At 57.1% G+C, this 16,676-nt stretch overlaps 1 protein-coding gene across 2 annotated transcripts in view; it reads right to left on the bottom strand.

The window, feature by feature from the left end:
• Positions 1-16,053, bottom strand: part of PTGFRN (prostaglandin F2 receptor inhibitor) — a 52,183-nt gene extending 36,130 nt beyond the window's left edge. For both annotated transcript variants that reach the window (XM_069944481.1, XM_069944482.1), the window contains exons 1-2: positions 16,011-16,053; positions 12,237-12,605 (exon numbers count right to left, since the gene is read on the bottom strand). In XM_069944481.1, the coding sequence (XP_069800582.1) occupies positions 12,237-12,605; positions 16,011-16,038 (397 nt within the window). In that variant the 5' untranslated portion in view covers positions 16,039-16,053. The remainder of the gene's footprint in view (positions 1-12,236; positions 12,606-16,010) is intronic.
• Between the last annotated feature and the right edge of the window lie 623 nt (positions 16,054-16,676).

Below are 16,676 nucleotides of genomic sequence, written 5' to 3'. Positions count from 1 at the left end.
GGGGGGGAGAGGGGGACATATGGAAACCAGGGGGGAGGGGGACATATGGAAACCAGAGGGGGAGAGGGGGACATATGGAAACCAGGGGGGGAGGGGGACATATGGAATACAGGGGGGGAGAGGGACATATGGAAACCAGGGGGGGAGAGGGGGACATATGGAATACATAGGGGGAGAGGGGGACATATGGAAACCAGGGGGGAGGGGGACATATGGAATACATAGGGGGAGAGGGGGACATATGGTATACAGGGGGGGAGAGGGGGACATATGGTATACAGAGGGAGAGGGGGACATATGGAAACCAGGGGGGGGAGGGGGGGACATATGGAAACCAGGGGGGGAGGGGGGGACATATGGAAACCAGGGGGGGAGGGGGGGACATATGGAAACCAGGGGGGGAGGGGGGGACATATGGAAACCAGAGGGGAGAGGGGGACATATGGAAACCAGAGGGGGAGGGGGGGACATATGGAAACCAGAGGGGGAGAGGGGGACATATGGAAACCAGGGGGGGAGGGGGGGACATATGGAATACATAGAGGGAGAGGGGGACATATGGTATACAGAGGAGGATAGGGGGACATATGGTATACAGAGGGGGAGAGGGGGACATATGGAATACATAGGGGGGGAGGGGGACATATGGAATACATAGGGGGAGAGGGGGACATATGGTATACAGAGGGGGAGAGGGGGACATATGGAATACATAGGGGGGAGGGGGACATATGGTATACAGAGGGGGAGAGGGGGACATATGGAAACCAGGGGGAGAGGGGGACATATGGAAACCAGGGGGGGAGGGGGACATATGGTATACAGAGGGAGAGGGGGACATATGGAATACATAGAGGGAGAGGGGGACATATGGTATACAGGGGGGGAGAGGGGGACATATGGTATACAGGGGGAGAGGGGGACATATGGAATACATAGGGGGAGAGGGGGGCATATGGTATACAGAGGGAGAGGGGGACATATGGAAACCAGGGGGGGAGGGGGACATATGGTATACATAGGGGGAGAGGGGGACATATGGAAACCAGGGGGGGAGGGGGACATATGGAAAACAGGGGGGGAGGGGGACATATGGAAAACAGGGGGGGGGGAGGGTCAGGTGGGGTAGTGTGTGGGGGGATGAAGGGCAGGTGGGGTAGTGTGTGTGCGTGGGGGGGTGGGGTTCAAGTGGGGTAGTGTGTGGGGGGATGGAGGGCAGGTGGGGTACTGTAAGTGTGTCGGGGGTCAGGTGGGGGAGTTTGTGTGTAGAGGGGTCAGGTTGATTGCAGGCAGAGGGGGGAACTTAACTGGGGGATACAGAAGGTGCATTATTACTATGTAGGGGGGCACAGCACTGGACATTATTATTATATGGGGGCACAGCACGGGGGAAGGTATTAACTACTATGTGGGAGCTATTATAGGAATACCTATTACTCTGACAGTGGCAGGAACACTGCACATCACTCTGACAGTGGCAGGAATGCCAAATGTACAGAAATGGGGTAAGGAGGGGAGAGAGCTACCACAGGAAGAGGAGGTTAGGGGTAGAATCATGCTAGCGTGTGTGTAAGCTGCCAGGTGGGTTATGGAGAAAGAAATGCTGCATTGTGGGGCTGGTATACAGGTGGAGCACTATGTGGTAATGGGTTACTGCAGGTGGAGCAGTATGTATTTTCTGCATTGTGCTGGTGGTTTACTAAAGGTGAAGCAACAATTATTTCTGCACTTTGATGTTGTTTTGATGCTGCTCTGGGACATAATATGCAGTACATGGCGGTATCTGGCGATTCATAGTTGTATATGTTTGTTGGTGAGGCCCGAGCATCAACATGGATTGCCGGGTGAGGCCCGAGAACAAAAAGTTTGAAAATCACTGGACTACATGATAAAGTGTACACGATGCCCCACAGGGATTTACATTGGGGAAACAAAACAGAAATTACAAACTAGAATGAACTGACATAGACATACAATAAAAAGAAGTCTCAGCAGCCCTGTAGGCCACATCAGGACTGGACCATAGAATAAGATTTAAAGGTTATGGTCCTCAAAGGTCCCTTCCAGAGTCAGAGAGAGGAAAGTGTGGGAATTCACAGTGATAGAAACCTTCCAGTCATTAACACATGGACTAATACACCGGGATGTATGACCCACTACATGGACTAATACACCGGGATGTATGACCCACTACATGGACTAATACACTGGATGTATGACCCACTACATGGACTAATACACAGGATGTATGACCCACTACATGGACTAATACACCGGGATGTATGACCCACTACATGGACTAATACACCGGGATGTATGACCCACTACATGGACTAATACACCAGGATGTATGACCCACTACATGGACTAATACACCGGGATGTATGACCCACTACATGGACTAATATACCGGGATGTATGACCCACTACATGGACTAATACACGGGATGTATGACCCACTACATGGACTAATACACCGGGATGTATGACCCACTACATGGACTAATACACCGGAATGTATGACCCACTACATGGACTAATACACCGGGATGTATGACCCACTACATGGACTAATACACCAGGATGTATGACCCACTACATGGACTAATACACCGGGATGTATGACCCACTACATGGACTAATACACCAGGACGCATGACCCACTACATGGACTAATACACCAGGACACATGACCCACTACATGGACTAATACACCAGGACGCATGACCCACTACATGGACTAATACACCAGGACGCATGACCCACTACATGGACTAATACACCAGGACGCATGACCCACTACATGGACTAATACACCAGGACGCATGACCCACTACATGGACTAATACACCAGGACGCATGACCCACTACATGGACTAATACACCAGGATGTATGACCCACTACATGGACTAATACACCGGGATGTATGACCCACTACATGGACTAATACACCGGGATGTATGACCCACTACATGGACTAATACACCGGGATGTATGACCCACTACATGGACTAATACACCGGGATGTATGACCTACTACATGGACTAATACACCAGGATGTATGACCCACCACATGGACTAATACACCGGGATGTATGACCCACCACATGGACTAATACACCGGGATGTATGACCCACTACATGGACTAATACACCGGGATGTATGACCCACTACATGGACTAATACACCGGGATGTATGACCCACTACATGGACTAATACACGGGATGTATGACCCACTACATGGACTAATACACGGGATGTATGACCCACTACATGGACACACTCCACAGATAAGACTGAACTGACCAAGAATCTTGGACTTCCAAATAAGCTTTAATTTACAACAAGTCTGTTTAATTGCCCTGGCTTATCTATGTGATGTATATATGTATATACCCCCCCACCTCCCGCCCCCCAATTCACAGATGTCTCTCCCTTCTTGTTTGTAACATCCCCAATATGTTGTGCTTTTTCTTTATTTGTGAACTTGTCTGACGAAGGGATCTTGTGAATCCCGGAATCTCACAGCTCTAACAGTTTTTTGTTGGCCAATGAAGGTCTCACTCCTGAAATACTTTGATCACAAGTATTTACTACCATATGGATTTTTCTGGCTAACACGGTACCATGCTATACATTTTTTTCCACATGGAAAAATAAAAACTACAGCAATTGTTTCCCTCTGATGTGACGCTGTACAGACCCCAGATCCTGTAGGGTGGGTTCACACCCCAGGAGGAGAACGTTCTGCTCCCCTGCACCCGCTCCTTTATTCAAACGATAGAGGAGCACAGAAAGAACGCCCACAGATGAGGCAGCACAGCACCAGAGCACAACGTCCTGCAATACCAAACACCAGCACCAGGTGGAGCCATGATACCAGGAGAGACAATGAGCTGCTAGAGACATGCAAGGAGGAGGAGGAGGAGGAAGTGGTGTAACCAACAGTCATGACTGTATCCAAGCTATAGAGACAAGGGGAGGAGTGGATCCAACCTATAGGGAAAATCATAAACGGAAGGGGTGAGCGAGACCCCAAACATTAGGCAGTGATCGACTATCTAGGATTGGTGGATTAGAGGAGGAGTGACCCCTGTAGTGTAGGCGGGGGCGGTACTATCTAGGATTAGAGGAGGAGAGACCCCTGTAGTGTAGGGGGGGGCGGTACTATCTAGGATTAGAGGAGGAGTGACCCCTGCAGTGTAGGCGGGGGCGGTACTATTTAGGATTAGAGGAGGAGTGACCCCTGCAGTGTAGGGGGGGGGGGGGGCGGTACTATCTAGGATTAGAGGAGGAGTGACCCCTGCAGTGTAGGGGGGGGGGGGGCGGTACTATCTAGGATTAGAGGAGGAGTGACCCCTGCAGTGTAGGCTGGGGGCGGTACTATCTAGAATTAGAGGAGGAGTGACCCCTGTAGTGTAGGCTGGGGGCGGTACTATCTAGGATTAGAGGAGGAGTGACCCCTGTAGTGTAGGGGGGGGGGCGGTACTATCTAGGATTAGAGGAGGAGTGACCCCTGTAGTGTAGGGGGGGGGGCGGTACTATCTAGGATTAGAGGAGGAGTGACCCCTGCAGTGTAGGGGGGGGGGGCGGTAATATCTAGGATTAGAGGAGGAGTGACCCCTGCAGTGTAGGCTGGGGGCGTTACTATCTAGGATTAGAGGAGGAGTGACCCCTGTAGTGTAGGCGGGGGCGTTACTATCTAGGATTAGAGGAGGAGTGACCCCTGTAGTGTAGGCTGGGGGCGGTACTATCTAGGATTAGAGGAGGAGTGACCCCTGTAGTGTAGGCTGGGGGCGGTACTATCTAGGATTAGAGGAGGAGTGACCCCTGTAGTGTAGGGGGGGGCGGTACTATCTAGGATTAGAGGAGGAGTGACCCCTGTAGTGTAGGGGGGGGGCGGTACTATCTAGGATTAGAGGAGGAGTGACCCCTGTAGTGTAGGGGGGGGGGGCGGTACTATCTAGGATTAGAGGAGGAGTGACCCCTGTAGTGTAGGCTGGGGGCGGTACTATCTAGGATTAGAGGAGGAGTGACCCCTGTAGTGTAGGGGGGGGGGGGGGCGTTACTATCTAGGATTAGAGGAGGAGTGACCCCTGTAGTGTAGGCGGGGGCGGTACTATCTAGGATTAGAGGAGGAGTGACCCCTGTAGTGTAGGCGGGGGCGTTACTATCTAGGATTAGAGGAGGAGTGACCCCTGTAGTGTAGGGGGGGGGGGGCGGTACTATCTAGGATTAGAGTAGGAGTGACCCCTGTAGTGTAGGGGGGGGGGCGGTACTATCTAGGATTAGAGGAGGAGTGACCCCTGCAGTGTAGGCGGGGGCGGTACTATCTAGGATTAGAGGAGGAGTGACCCCTGTAGTGTAGGCTGGGGGCGGTACTATCTAGGATTAGAGGAGGAGTGACCCCTGTAGTGTAGGCAGGGGCGTTACTATCTAGGATTAAAGGAGGAGTGACCCCTGTAGTGTAGGCGGGGGGCGGTACTATCTAGGATTAGAGGAGGAGTGACCCCTGTAGTGTAGGCAGGGGCGTTACTATCTAGGATTAGAGGAGGAGTGACCCCTGTAGTGTAGGGGGGGGGTGCTATCTAGGATTAGAGTAGGAGTGACCCCTGTAGTGTAGGGGGGGGGGGGCGGTACTATCTAGGATTAGAGTAGGAGTGACCCCTGTAGTGTAGGGGGGGGGGGGGGGGGGCGGTACTATCTAGGATTAGAGGAGGAGTGACCCCTGCAGTGTAGGCGGGGGCGGTACTATCTAGGATTAGAGGAGGAGTGACCCCTGTAGTGTAGGCTGGGGGCGGTACTATCTAGGATTAGAGGAGGAGTGACCCCTGTAGTGTAGGGGGGGGGGCGGTACAATCTAGGATTAAAGGAGGAGTGACCCCTGTAGTGTAGGCTGGGGGCGGTACTATCTAGGATTAAAGGAGGAGTGACCCCTGCAGTGTAGGGGGGGGGCGGTACTATCTAGGATTAGAGGAGGAGTGACCCCTGTAGTGTAGGCAGGGGCGTTACTATCTAGGATTAGAGGAGGAGTGACCCCTGTAGTGTAGGGGGGGGGTGCTATCTAGGATTAGAGGAGGAGTGACCCCTGTAGTGTAGGGGGGGGGTGCTATCTAGGATTAGAGGAGGAGTGACCCCTGTAGTGTTGGGGGGGGGGGGGGGCGGTAAAATCTAGGATTAGAGGAGGAGTGACCCCTGTAGTGTAGGGGGGGGGGGGGGCGGTACTATCTAGGATTAGAGGAGGAGTGACCCCTGTAGTGTAGGGGGGGGGGGGGGGCGGTACTATCTAGGATTAAAGGAGGAGTGACCCCTGTAGTGTAGGCGGGGGGCGGTACTATCTAGGATTAGAGGAGGAGTGACCCCTGTAGTGTAGGCGGGGGCGGTACTATCTAGGATTGGTGGATTAGAGGAGGAGTGACCCCTGTAGTGTAGGGGGGGGGGCAGTACTATCTAGGATTAGAGGAGGAGTGACCCTGTAGTGTAGGGGGGGGGGGCGGTACTATCTAGGATTAGAGGAGGAGTGACCCCTGCAGTGTAGGCGGGGGCGGTACTATCTAGGATTAGAGGAGGAGTGACCCCTGCAGTGTAGGGGGGGGGGGGGCGGTACTATCTAGGATTAGAGGAGGAGTGACCCCTGTAGTGTAGGGGGGGGGGCGGTACTATCTAGGATTAGAGGAGGAGTGACCCCTGCAGTGTAGGCGGGGGCGGTACTATCTAGGATTAGAGGAGGAGTGACCCCTGTAAGGTAGGTGGGGGCGGTACTATCTAGGATTAGAGGAGGAGTGACCCCTGTAAGGTAGGTGGGGGCGGTACTATCTAGGATTAGAGGAGGAGTGACCCCTGTAGTGTAGGCGGGGCGGTACTATCTAGGATTAGAGGAGGAGTGACCCCTGTAGTGTAGGCGGGGGGCGGTACTATCTAGGATTGGTGGATTAGAGGAGGAGTGACCCCTGTAGTGTAGGGGGGGGGGCAGTACTATCTAGGATTAGAGGAGGAGTGACCCCTGTAGTGTAGGGGGGGGGGCGGTACTATCTAGGATTAGAGGAGGAGTGACCCCTGCAGTGTAGGCGGGGGCGGTACTATCTAGGATTAGAGGAGGAGTGACCCCTGCAGTGTAGGGGGGGGGGGGGCGGTACTATCTAGGATTAGAGGAGGAGTGACCCCTGTAGTGTAGGGGGGGGGGGCGGTACTATCTAGGATTAGAGGAGGAGTGACCCCTGCAGTGTAGGCGGGGGCGGTACTATCTAGGATTAGAGGAGGAGTGACCCCTGTAAGGTAGGTGGGGGCGGTACTATCTAGGATTAGAGGAGGAGTGACCCCTGTAAGGTAGGTGGGGGCGGTACTATCTAGGATTAGAGGAGGAGTGACCCCTGTAGTGTAGGCGGGGGCGGTACTATCTAGGATTAGAGGAGGAGTGACCCCTGTAGTGTAGGCGGGGGCGGTACTATCTAGGATTAGAGGAGGAGTGACCCCTGTAGTGTAGGCTGGGAGCGGTATTATCTAGGATTAGAGTAGGAGTGACCCCTGTAGTGTAGGCAGGGGCGGTACTACCTAGGATTAGAGGAGGAGTGACCCCTGTAGTGTAGGCAGGGGCGGTACTATCTAGGATTAGAGTAGGAGTGACCCCTGTAGTGTAGGGGGGGGGGGGCGGTACTATCTAGGATTAGAGGAGGAGTGACCCCTGCAGTGTAGGCGGGGGCGGTACTATCTAGGATTAGAGGAGGAGTGACCCCTGTAGTGTAGGCTGGGGGCGGTACTATCTAGGATTAGAGGAGGAGTGACCCCTGTAGTGTAGGCAGGGGCGTTACTATCTAGGATTAAAGGAGGAGTGACCCCTGTAGTGTAGGCTGGGGGCGGTACTATCTAGGATTAGAGGAGGAGTGACCCCTGTAGTGTAGGCAGGGGCGTTACTATCTAGGATTAGAGGAGGAGTGACCCCTGTAGTGTAGGGGGGGGGTGCTATCTAGGATTAGAGTAGGAGTGACCCCTGTAGTGTAGGGGGGGGGGGGCGGTACTATCTAGGATTAGAGTAGGAGTGACCCCTGTAGTGTAGGGGGGGGGGGGGGGGGGGGGGGCGGTACTATCTAGGATTAGAGGAGGAGTGACCCCTGCAGTGTAGGCGGGGGCGGTACTATCTAGGATTAGAGGAGGAGTGACCCCTGTAGTGTAGGCTGGGGGCGGTACTATCTAGGATTAGAGGAGGAGTGACCCCTGTAGTGTAGGGGGGGGGGCGGTACTATCTAGGATTAAAGGAGGAGTGACCCCTGTAGTGTAGGCTGGGGGCGGTACTATCTAGGATTAAAGGAGGAGTGACCCCTGCAGTGTAGGGGGGGGGCGGTACTATCTAGGATTAGAGGAGGAGTGACCCCTGTAGTGTAGGCAGGGGCGTTACTATCTAGGATTAGAGGAGGAGTGACCCCTGTAGTGTAGGGGGGGGGTGCTATCTAGGATTAGAGGAGGAGTGACCCCTGTAGTGTAGGGGGGGGGGTGCTATCTAGGATTAGAGGAGGAGTGACCCCTGTAGTGTAGGGGGGGGGGGGGGGGCGGTACTATCTAGGATTAGAGGAGGAGTGACCCCTGTAGTGTAGGGGGGGGGGGGCGGGTACTATCTAGGATTAGAGGAGGAGTGACCCCTGTAGTGTAGGGGGGGGGGGGGGGCGGTACTATCTAGGATTAAAGGAGGAGTGACCCCTGTAGTGTAGGCGGGGGCGGTACTATCTAGGATTAGAGGAGGAGTGACCCCTGTAGTGTAGGCGGGGGGCCGGTACTATCTAGGATTGGTGGATTAGAGGAGGAGTGACCCCTGTAGTGTAGGGGGGGGGGGCAGTACTATCTAGGATTAGAGGAGGAGTGACCCCTGTAGTGTAGGGGGGGGGGGGCGGTACTATCTAGGATTAGAGGAGGAGTGACCCCTGCAGTGTAGGCGGGGGCGGTACTATCTAGGATTAGAGGAGGAGTGACCCCTGTAGTGTAGGGGGGGGGGGGGGGCGGTACTATCTAGGATTAGAGGAGGAGTGACCCCTGTAGTGTAGGGGGGGGGGCGGTACTATCTAGGATTAGAGGAGGAGTGACCCCTGCAGTGTAGGCGGGGGCGGTACTATCTAGGATTAGAGGAGGAGTGACCCCTGTAAGGTAGGTGGGGGCGGTACTATCTAGGATTAGAGGAGGAGTGACCCTGTAAGGTAGGTGGGGGCGGTACTATCTAGGATTAGAGGAGGAGTGACCCCTGTAGTGTAGGCGGGGCGGTACTATCTAGGATTAGAGGAGGAGTGACCCCTGTAGTGTAGGCGGGGGCGGTACTATCTAGGATTGGTGGATTAGAGGAGGAGTGACCCCTGTAGTGTAGGGGGGGGGGCAGTACTATCTAGGATTAGAGGAGGAGTGACCCCTGTAGTGTAGGGGGGGGGGCGGTACTATCTAGGATTAGAGGAGGAGTGACCCTGCAGTGTAGGCGGGGGCGGTACTATCTAGGATTAGAGGAGGAGTGACCCCTGCAGTGTAGGGGGGGGGGGGCGGTACTATCTAGGATTAGAGGAGGAGTGACCCCTGTAGTGTAGGGGGGGGGGCGGTACTATCTAGGATTAGAGGAGGAGTGACCCCTGCAGTGTAGGCGGGGGCGGTACTATCTAGGATTAGAGGAGGAGTGACCCCTGTAAGGTAGGTGGGGGCGGTACTATCTAGGATTAGAGGAGGAGTGACCCCTGTAAGGTAGGTGGGGGCGGTACTATCTAGGATTAGAGGAGGAGTGACCCCTGTAGTGTAGGCGGGGCGGTACTATCTAGGATTAGAGGAGGAGTGACCCCTGTAGTGTAGGCGGGGGCGGTACTATCTAGGATTAGAGGAGGAGTGACCCCTGTAGTGTAGGCTGGGAGCGGTATTATCTAGGATTAGAGTAGGAGTGACCCCTGTAGTGTAGGCAGGGGCGGTACTACCTAGGATTAGAGGAGGAGTGACCCCTGTAGTGTAGGCAGGGGCGGTACTATCTAGGATTAGAGGAGGAGTGACCCCTGTAGTGTAGGCAGGGGCGGTACTATCTAGGATTAGAGGAGGAGTGACCCCTGTAAGGTAGGTGGGGGCGGTACTATCTAGGATTAGAGGAGGAGTGACCCCTGTAAGGTAGGTGGGGGCGGTACTATCTAGGATTAGAGGAGGAGTGACCCCTGTAGTGTAGGGGGGGGGGCGGTACTATCTAGGATTAGAGGAGGAGTGACCCCTGTAGTGTAGGGGGGGGGGGGGGGGCGGTACTATCTAGGATTAAAGGAGGAGTGACCCCTGTAGTGTAGGCGGGGGGCGGTACTATCTAGGATTAGAGGAGGAGTGACCCCTGTAGTGTAGGCGGGGGGCGGTACTATCTAGGATTGGTGGATTAGAGGAGGAGTGACCCCTGTAGTGTAGGGGGGGGGGGCAGTACTATCTAGGATTAGAGGAGGAGTGACCCCTGTAGTGTAGGCTGGGGGCGGTACTATCTAGGATTAGAGGAGGAGTGACCCCTGTAGTGTAGGCGGGGCGGTACTATCTAGGATTAGAGGAGGAGTGACCCCTGCAGTGTAGGGGGGGGGGGGCGGTACTATCTAGGATTAGAGGAGGAGTGACCCCTGTAGTGTAGGGGGGGGGGGGGCGGTACTATCTAGGATTAGAGGAGGAGTGACCCCTGCAGTGTAGGCGGGGGCGGTACTATCTAGGATTAGAGGAGGAGTGACCCCTGTAAGGTAGGTGGGGGCGGTACTATCTAGGATTAGAGGAGGAGTGACCCCTGTAAGGTAGGTGGGGGCGGTACTATCTAGGATTAGAGGAGGAGTGACCCCTGTAGTGTAGGCGGGGCGGTACTATCTAGGATTAGAGGAGGAGTGACCCCTGTAGTGTAGGCGGGGCGGTACTATCTAGGATTAGAGGAGGAGTGACCCCTGTAGTGTAGGCTGGGAGCGGTATTATCTAGGATTAGAGTAGGAGTGACCCCTGTAGTGTAGGCAGGGGCGGTACTACCTAGGATTAGAGGAGGAGTGACCCCTGTAGTGTAGGCAGGGGCGGTACTACCTAGGATTAGAGGAGGAGTGACCCCTGTAGTGTAGGCAGGGGCGGTACTATCTAGGATTAGAGGAGGAGTGACCCCTGTAGTGTAGGCTGGGGGCGGTACTATCTAGGATTAGAGGAGGAGTGACCCCTGTAGTGTAGGCGGGGCAGTACTATGTAGGATTAGAGGAGGAGGAGTGACCCCTGTAGTGTAAGCGGGGCGGTAATATCTAGGATTGGTGGATTAGAGGAGGAGTGACCCCTGTAGTGTAGGCGGGGGCGGTACTATCTAGGATTAGAGGAGGAGTGACCCCTGTAGTGTAGGCTGGGGGCAGTACTATCTAGGATTAGAGGAGGAGTGACCCCTGTAGTGTAGGCTGGGGGCGGTACTATCTAGGATTAGAGGAGGAGAGACCCCTGTAGTGTAGGCTGGGGGCGGTACTATCTAGGATTAGAGGAGGAGTGACCCCTGCAGTGTAGGCGGGGGCGGTACTATCTAGGATTAGAGGAGGAGTGACCCCTGTAGTGTAGGCGGGGCGGTACTATCTAGGATTAGAGGAGAAGAGAACCCTGTAGTGTAGGCTGGGGGCGTTACTATCTAGGATTAGAGGAGGAGAGACCCCTGTAGTGTAGGCGGGGGCGGTACTATCTAGGATTGGTGGATTAGAGGAGGAGTGACCCCTGTAGTGTAGGCGGGGGCGGTACTATCTAGGATTAGAGGAGGAGTGACCCCTGTAGTGTAGGCGGGGCGGTACTATCTAGGATTAGAGGAGAAGAGAACCCTGTAGTGTAGGCTGGGGCGTTACTATCTAGGATTGGTGGATTAGAGGAGGAGTGACCCCTGTAGTGTAGGCAGGGGCGTTACTATCTAGGATTAGAGGAGGAGTGACCCCTGCAGTGTAGGCAGGGGGCGGTACTATCTAGGATTAGAGGAGGAGAGAACCCTGTAGTGTAGGCAGGGGGCGGTACTATCTAGGATTAGAGGAGGAGTGACCCCTGTAGTGTAGGCAGGGGGGTACTATCTAGGATTAGAGGAGGAGAGACCCCTGTAGTGTAGGCGGGAGCAGTACTATCTAGGATTAGAGGAGGAGAGACCCCTGTAGTGTAGGCGGGAGCGGTACTATCTAGGATTAGAGGAGAGTCTTCCCTGTAGTGTAGGCGGGGGTGGTACTATCTAGGATAAGAGGAGGAGTGACCCCTGTAAGGTAGGTGGGGGTGGTACCTTTCAGCTGGACAGAGGCCATGTAGTTTCCGCTGTAGGTGGCATCTGTGCTGGGCGTGGAGCAGGTGTATTGGCCCTCGTCGGACCCCCTTAACTGGTGTATATGGAGCAGGACCTCGCTGTTCCCCGTCCTCTGCAGCTGGATGTTTCCGGATTTCGCCAGCTCCATGTATGAGGCGTGTGTGAATGAGCTGTCCCACGTGCTGAGCACCGCCACTGCAGGGTCCGCCCCCGAGGAGAACGTCCAGTCAAAGTTCTGCTCTCTGGGTCCCTCATAGTCACTGACGTTACAGGAGATGGAAACATCAGTACCTTCCACCCGCAAGAGAGGACCGGATGGCACACGGACTACACGGCTCAGCACCACACCTACAGAGAAGAGAACATCACATGTCAATCATCCTCCAATCACAGCACACTCCATGGCCAAGCCAGAAGACACTAACATAGATCTGGATGTAACTGGAGCATGCCACATACACAACGCAGAGCATCACACCCTCTCCTGCAGAACATCACTCTGGGACCTATGCAACTGTCCAAATGCTGCATAACATCAGCCCTAGTGCAGTTATGCCATAACTGGAAGAGCAGAGCATTGCTCCAGATCATGCCTGCAGAGCATTGCCATCACCAGCCTCCCTAGGACTGTACATTATAGGATATAACGGCTGGTATCTGAACGCCCCCCCCACTCCCGGCCTCGGGGTTATAGGATGAGACTGGTGACTTTGGCGCGGCCTGTGATGTCATGAGGAGCCAATGGCCGGCACTCCCTACATAACAGGCCGTCTATTCATAGTCTGCAGATAAGAGATGCCACCCAGGGGTCAGAGGGTTAACCCCTTGCTACCCCCACAGCACTGACAGGTCACATGGTCCGGGCATCCATCAGATGGCGCAACAACTGCAGTTTCAAATCCAACCACTGGTGGCGCCATAGTCTGTCATGTCCTCGCCCGAGGCTAATGCTGGAGTGGGGTCTCATGATCAACGAGCAAAACACCTGAACCCCCCCGCCCCCGTCATGTAACCCGAGGACCGCAGAGCACAGACTCCCTCCACCCAGCCCCCTCTATACACCTGAGCCGCCCCCCCGTCATGTGACCCGAGGACCCCAGAGCACAGGCTCCCTCCCCCCAGCCCCCTCTATACACCTGAGCCGCCCCCCCCGTCATGTGACCCGAGGACCCCAGAGCACAGGCTCCCTCCCCCCAGCCCCCTCTATACACCTGAGCCGCCCCCCCGTCATGTGACCCGAGGACCCCAGAGCACAGACTCCCTCCCCCCAGCCCCCTCTATACACCTGAGCCGCCCCCCCGTCATGTGACCCGAGGACCCCAGAGCACAGACTCCCTCCCCCCAGCCCCCTCTATACACCTGAGCTGCCCCCCCGTCATGTAACCCGAGGACCCCAGAGCACAGACTCCCTCCCCATATCACCCTCTATACACCTGGCCCCCCCGAGTCATGTGACCCGATCACCCCCAGACCCCCCCAGCACCCTCTATACACCTGAGGACCCCAACCCCCCCCCCCCCATATCACCCTCTATACACCTGAATCCCCCCGTCATGTTACCCAATGACCCCCAGACCCCCCCAGCACCCTCTATACACCTGAGCCCCCCATCATGTGACCCCAGACCCCCCCCGTCAGCACCTTCTATACACCTGAGCCCCCAGTTATGTGACCTGAGGACCCCAGACCCCCCATATCACCCTCTATACACCTGAGGACCCCAGACCCCCCAAATCACCCTCTATACACCTGAGGACCCCAGACCCCCCCATATCACCCTCTATACACCTGAGGACCCCCCATATCACCCTCTATACACCAGAGGACCCCAGACCCCCCCATATCACCCTCTATACACCTGAGGACCCCAGACCCCCCATATCACCCTCTATACACCTGAGGACCCCAGACCCCCCATATCACCCTCTATACACCTGAGGACCCCAGACCCCCCATATCACCCTCTATACACCTGAGGACCCCGTCATTTGACCTGAGGACCGCAGAGCAAAGACTCCCCCCCCCCCCCCTCCCAGAACCCTCTATACACCTGAGGACCCCGAAGCACCCCGTGTTTCCGGTCATCAAGACAGGATTTCCCACCTTCCCCCAGTCTCCCAGGAGCCGCCCAGGATCTGCATGATGATGATGAGGATGATGATGGAGCGGCGTCACACCCAGTTGGTGCGACTATCCTACGGGAGAAAGTCCCCTACACACTGATAAGGAGAGACCCCAGAGGACGGACCACCCATGGGCTACAACTGCAGGAGTGACCCCCAATAGTGGATGATTGACTCCTGATCACCCCCCGCCCCGAGACATTAGACTCCGTCATGTGACCCAGAACAAGTCTGAGCAGCCCCAGCCAGCCCCGATACTGAAGCAGGGCGACGGCTCCGGACTCTGCAGGGTTAATACCAGAGACGGGCGCGGCCATGTCAGTCGTATACCAGGCCATCAGCCCAACGATCAGCCACAAAAATAAAACCAATGACGAGCCGGGCCAGGAGGCAATGAGGAAGGAGCAAGCGGGGCCAGGGGGGACCGAGGAAGGACCGAGCGGGGGTCAGAAGGGGGGGGGGGGCGAGGAAGGACCGAGCGGGGGTCAGGGGGGCGAGGGGAAGGACCGAGCGGGGATCAGGGGGGGCCGAGGAAGGACTGCGCGGGGGGTCAGGGGGGGCGAGGGGAAGGACCGAGCGGGGATCAGGGGGGGCCGAGGAAGGACTGCGCGGGGGTCAGGGGGGGCGAGGGGAAGGACCGAGCGGGGGTCAGGAGGGGCCGAGGAAGGACTGCGCGGGGGTCAGGGGGGGCGAGGGGAAGGACCGAGCGGGGATCAGGGGGGGCCGAGGAAGGACTGCGCGGGGGTCAGGGGGGGGCGAGGGGAAGGACCGAGCGGGGATCAGGGGGGGCCGAGGAAGGACTGTGCGGGGGTCAGGGGGGGCGAGGGGAAGGACCGAGCGGGGATCAGGGGGGGCCGAGGAAGGACTGCGCGGGGGTCAGGGGGGGCCGAGGAAGGACTGCGCGGGGGTCAGGGGGGGCGAGGGGAAGGACCGAGCGGGGATCAGGGGGGGGCCGAGGAAGGACTGCGCGGGGGTCAGGGGGGGCGAGGGGAAGGACCGAGCGGGGGTCAGGAGGGGCCGAGGAAGGACTGCGCGGGGGTCAGAAAGGGCCGAGGAAGGAGCGAGCGGGGGTCAGGGGGGGGGGCGAGGAAGGACTGCGCGGGGGTCAGGGGGGGCTGAGGAAGGACTGCGCGGGGGTCAGAAAGGGCCGAGGAAGGAGCGAGCGGGGGTCAGGGGGGGGGGGGGGCTAGGAAGGACTGCGCGGGGGTCAGAAAGGGCAGAGGAAGGACAGAGCGGGGGTCGGGGGGAAGGACCGAGCGGGGGTCAGGAGGGGCCGAGGAAGGACTGAGCGGGGGTCAGGAGGGGCCGAGGAAGGACTGAGCGGGGGTCACAATGCAGCGCAGCAGCAGTGGAGGGTAAAAAGCCGGCCAGGCAGGGGTTAATGACTGCTCCGGCGTGCTACGTTCCAGCAGCTGCTGATGTTTCCTTGTAGGGATATTACAGCCCCCTCCCCACAGCGGTGCCCAGGCTGGAGGTGCCAGCGCCAGGCGGTGCGTCACCACCACATCCTCACACCTCTCAGTACCAGTCATCCCAACCTCACATGAAGTGTTATGTCCTGCGGGGGGCGCAAATTACCAGACACCCCCCATTATCACAGTGGGGGAGGGGTGGTGTTGTGACTACATACCTTCACACCCCCTAACCCTGCCAACCATGTCGGCGCCAACGTACCCCAACCTGACAGCTGCAGGAGAAGATGTGAGAAGCCGATGCAGCTGTCGTGTCCATCAGGACGTCCGCAATAATATAGACCAGGCGGGGGGAGCAGAGGGGGGCGAGAAGGAGACCAGGCGGGGGGAGCAGAGGGGGGCGAGAAGGAGACCAGGCGGGTGGAGGAGAGGGGGGCGAAAAGGAGACCAGGCGGGTGGAGCAGAGGGGGGCGAGAAGGAGACCAGGCGGGGGGAGCAGAGGGGGGCGAGAAGGAGACCAGGCGGGGGGAGCGAGAAGGAGACCAGGCGGGGGGAGCAGAGGGGGGCGAGAAGGAGACCAGGCGGGGGGGAGCAGAGGGGGGCGAGAAGGAGACCAGGCGGGGGGAGCAGAGGGGGGCGAGAAGGAGACCAGGCGGGGGGAGCAGAGGGGGGCGAGAAGGAGACCAGGCGGGTGGAGGAGAGGGGGGCGAGAAGGAGACCAGGCGGGTGGAGCAGAGGGGGGCGAGAAGGAGACAAGGCGGGTGGAGCAGAGGGGGGCGAGAAGGAGACCAGGCGGGGGGAGCAAAGGGGGGCGAGAAGGAGACCAGGCGGGGGGAGCAGAGGGGGGCGAGAAGGAGACCAGGCGGGGGGAGCAGAGGGGGAGC

The sequence above is a fragment of the Dendropsophus ebraccatus genome, chromosome 11, assembly GCF_027789765.1.
Source record: "Dendropsophus ebraccatus isolate aDenEbr1 chromosome 11, aDenEbr1.pat, whole genome shotgun sequence".
Lineage (NCBI taxonomy): Eukaryota > Metazoa > Chordata > Amphibia > Anura > Hylidae > Dendropsophus > Dendropsophus ebraccatus.
Note: the sequence above shows the minus strand (reverse complement) of the source record. Positions and strands in the feature narration are given on the sequence as shown.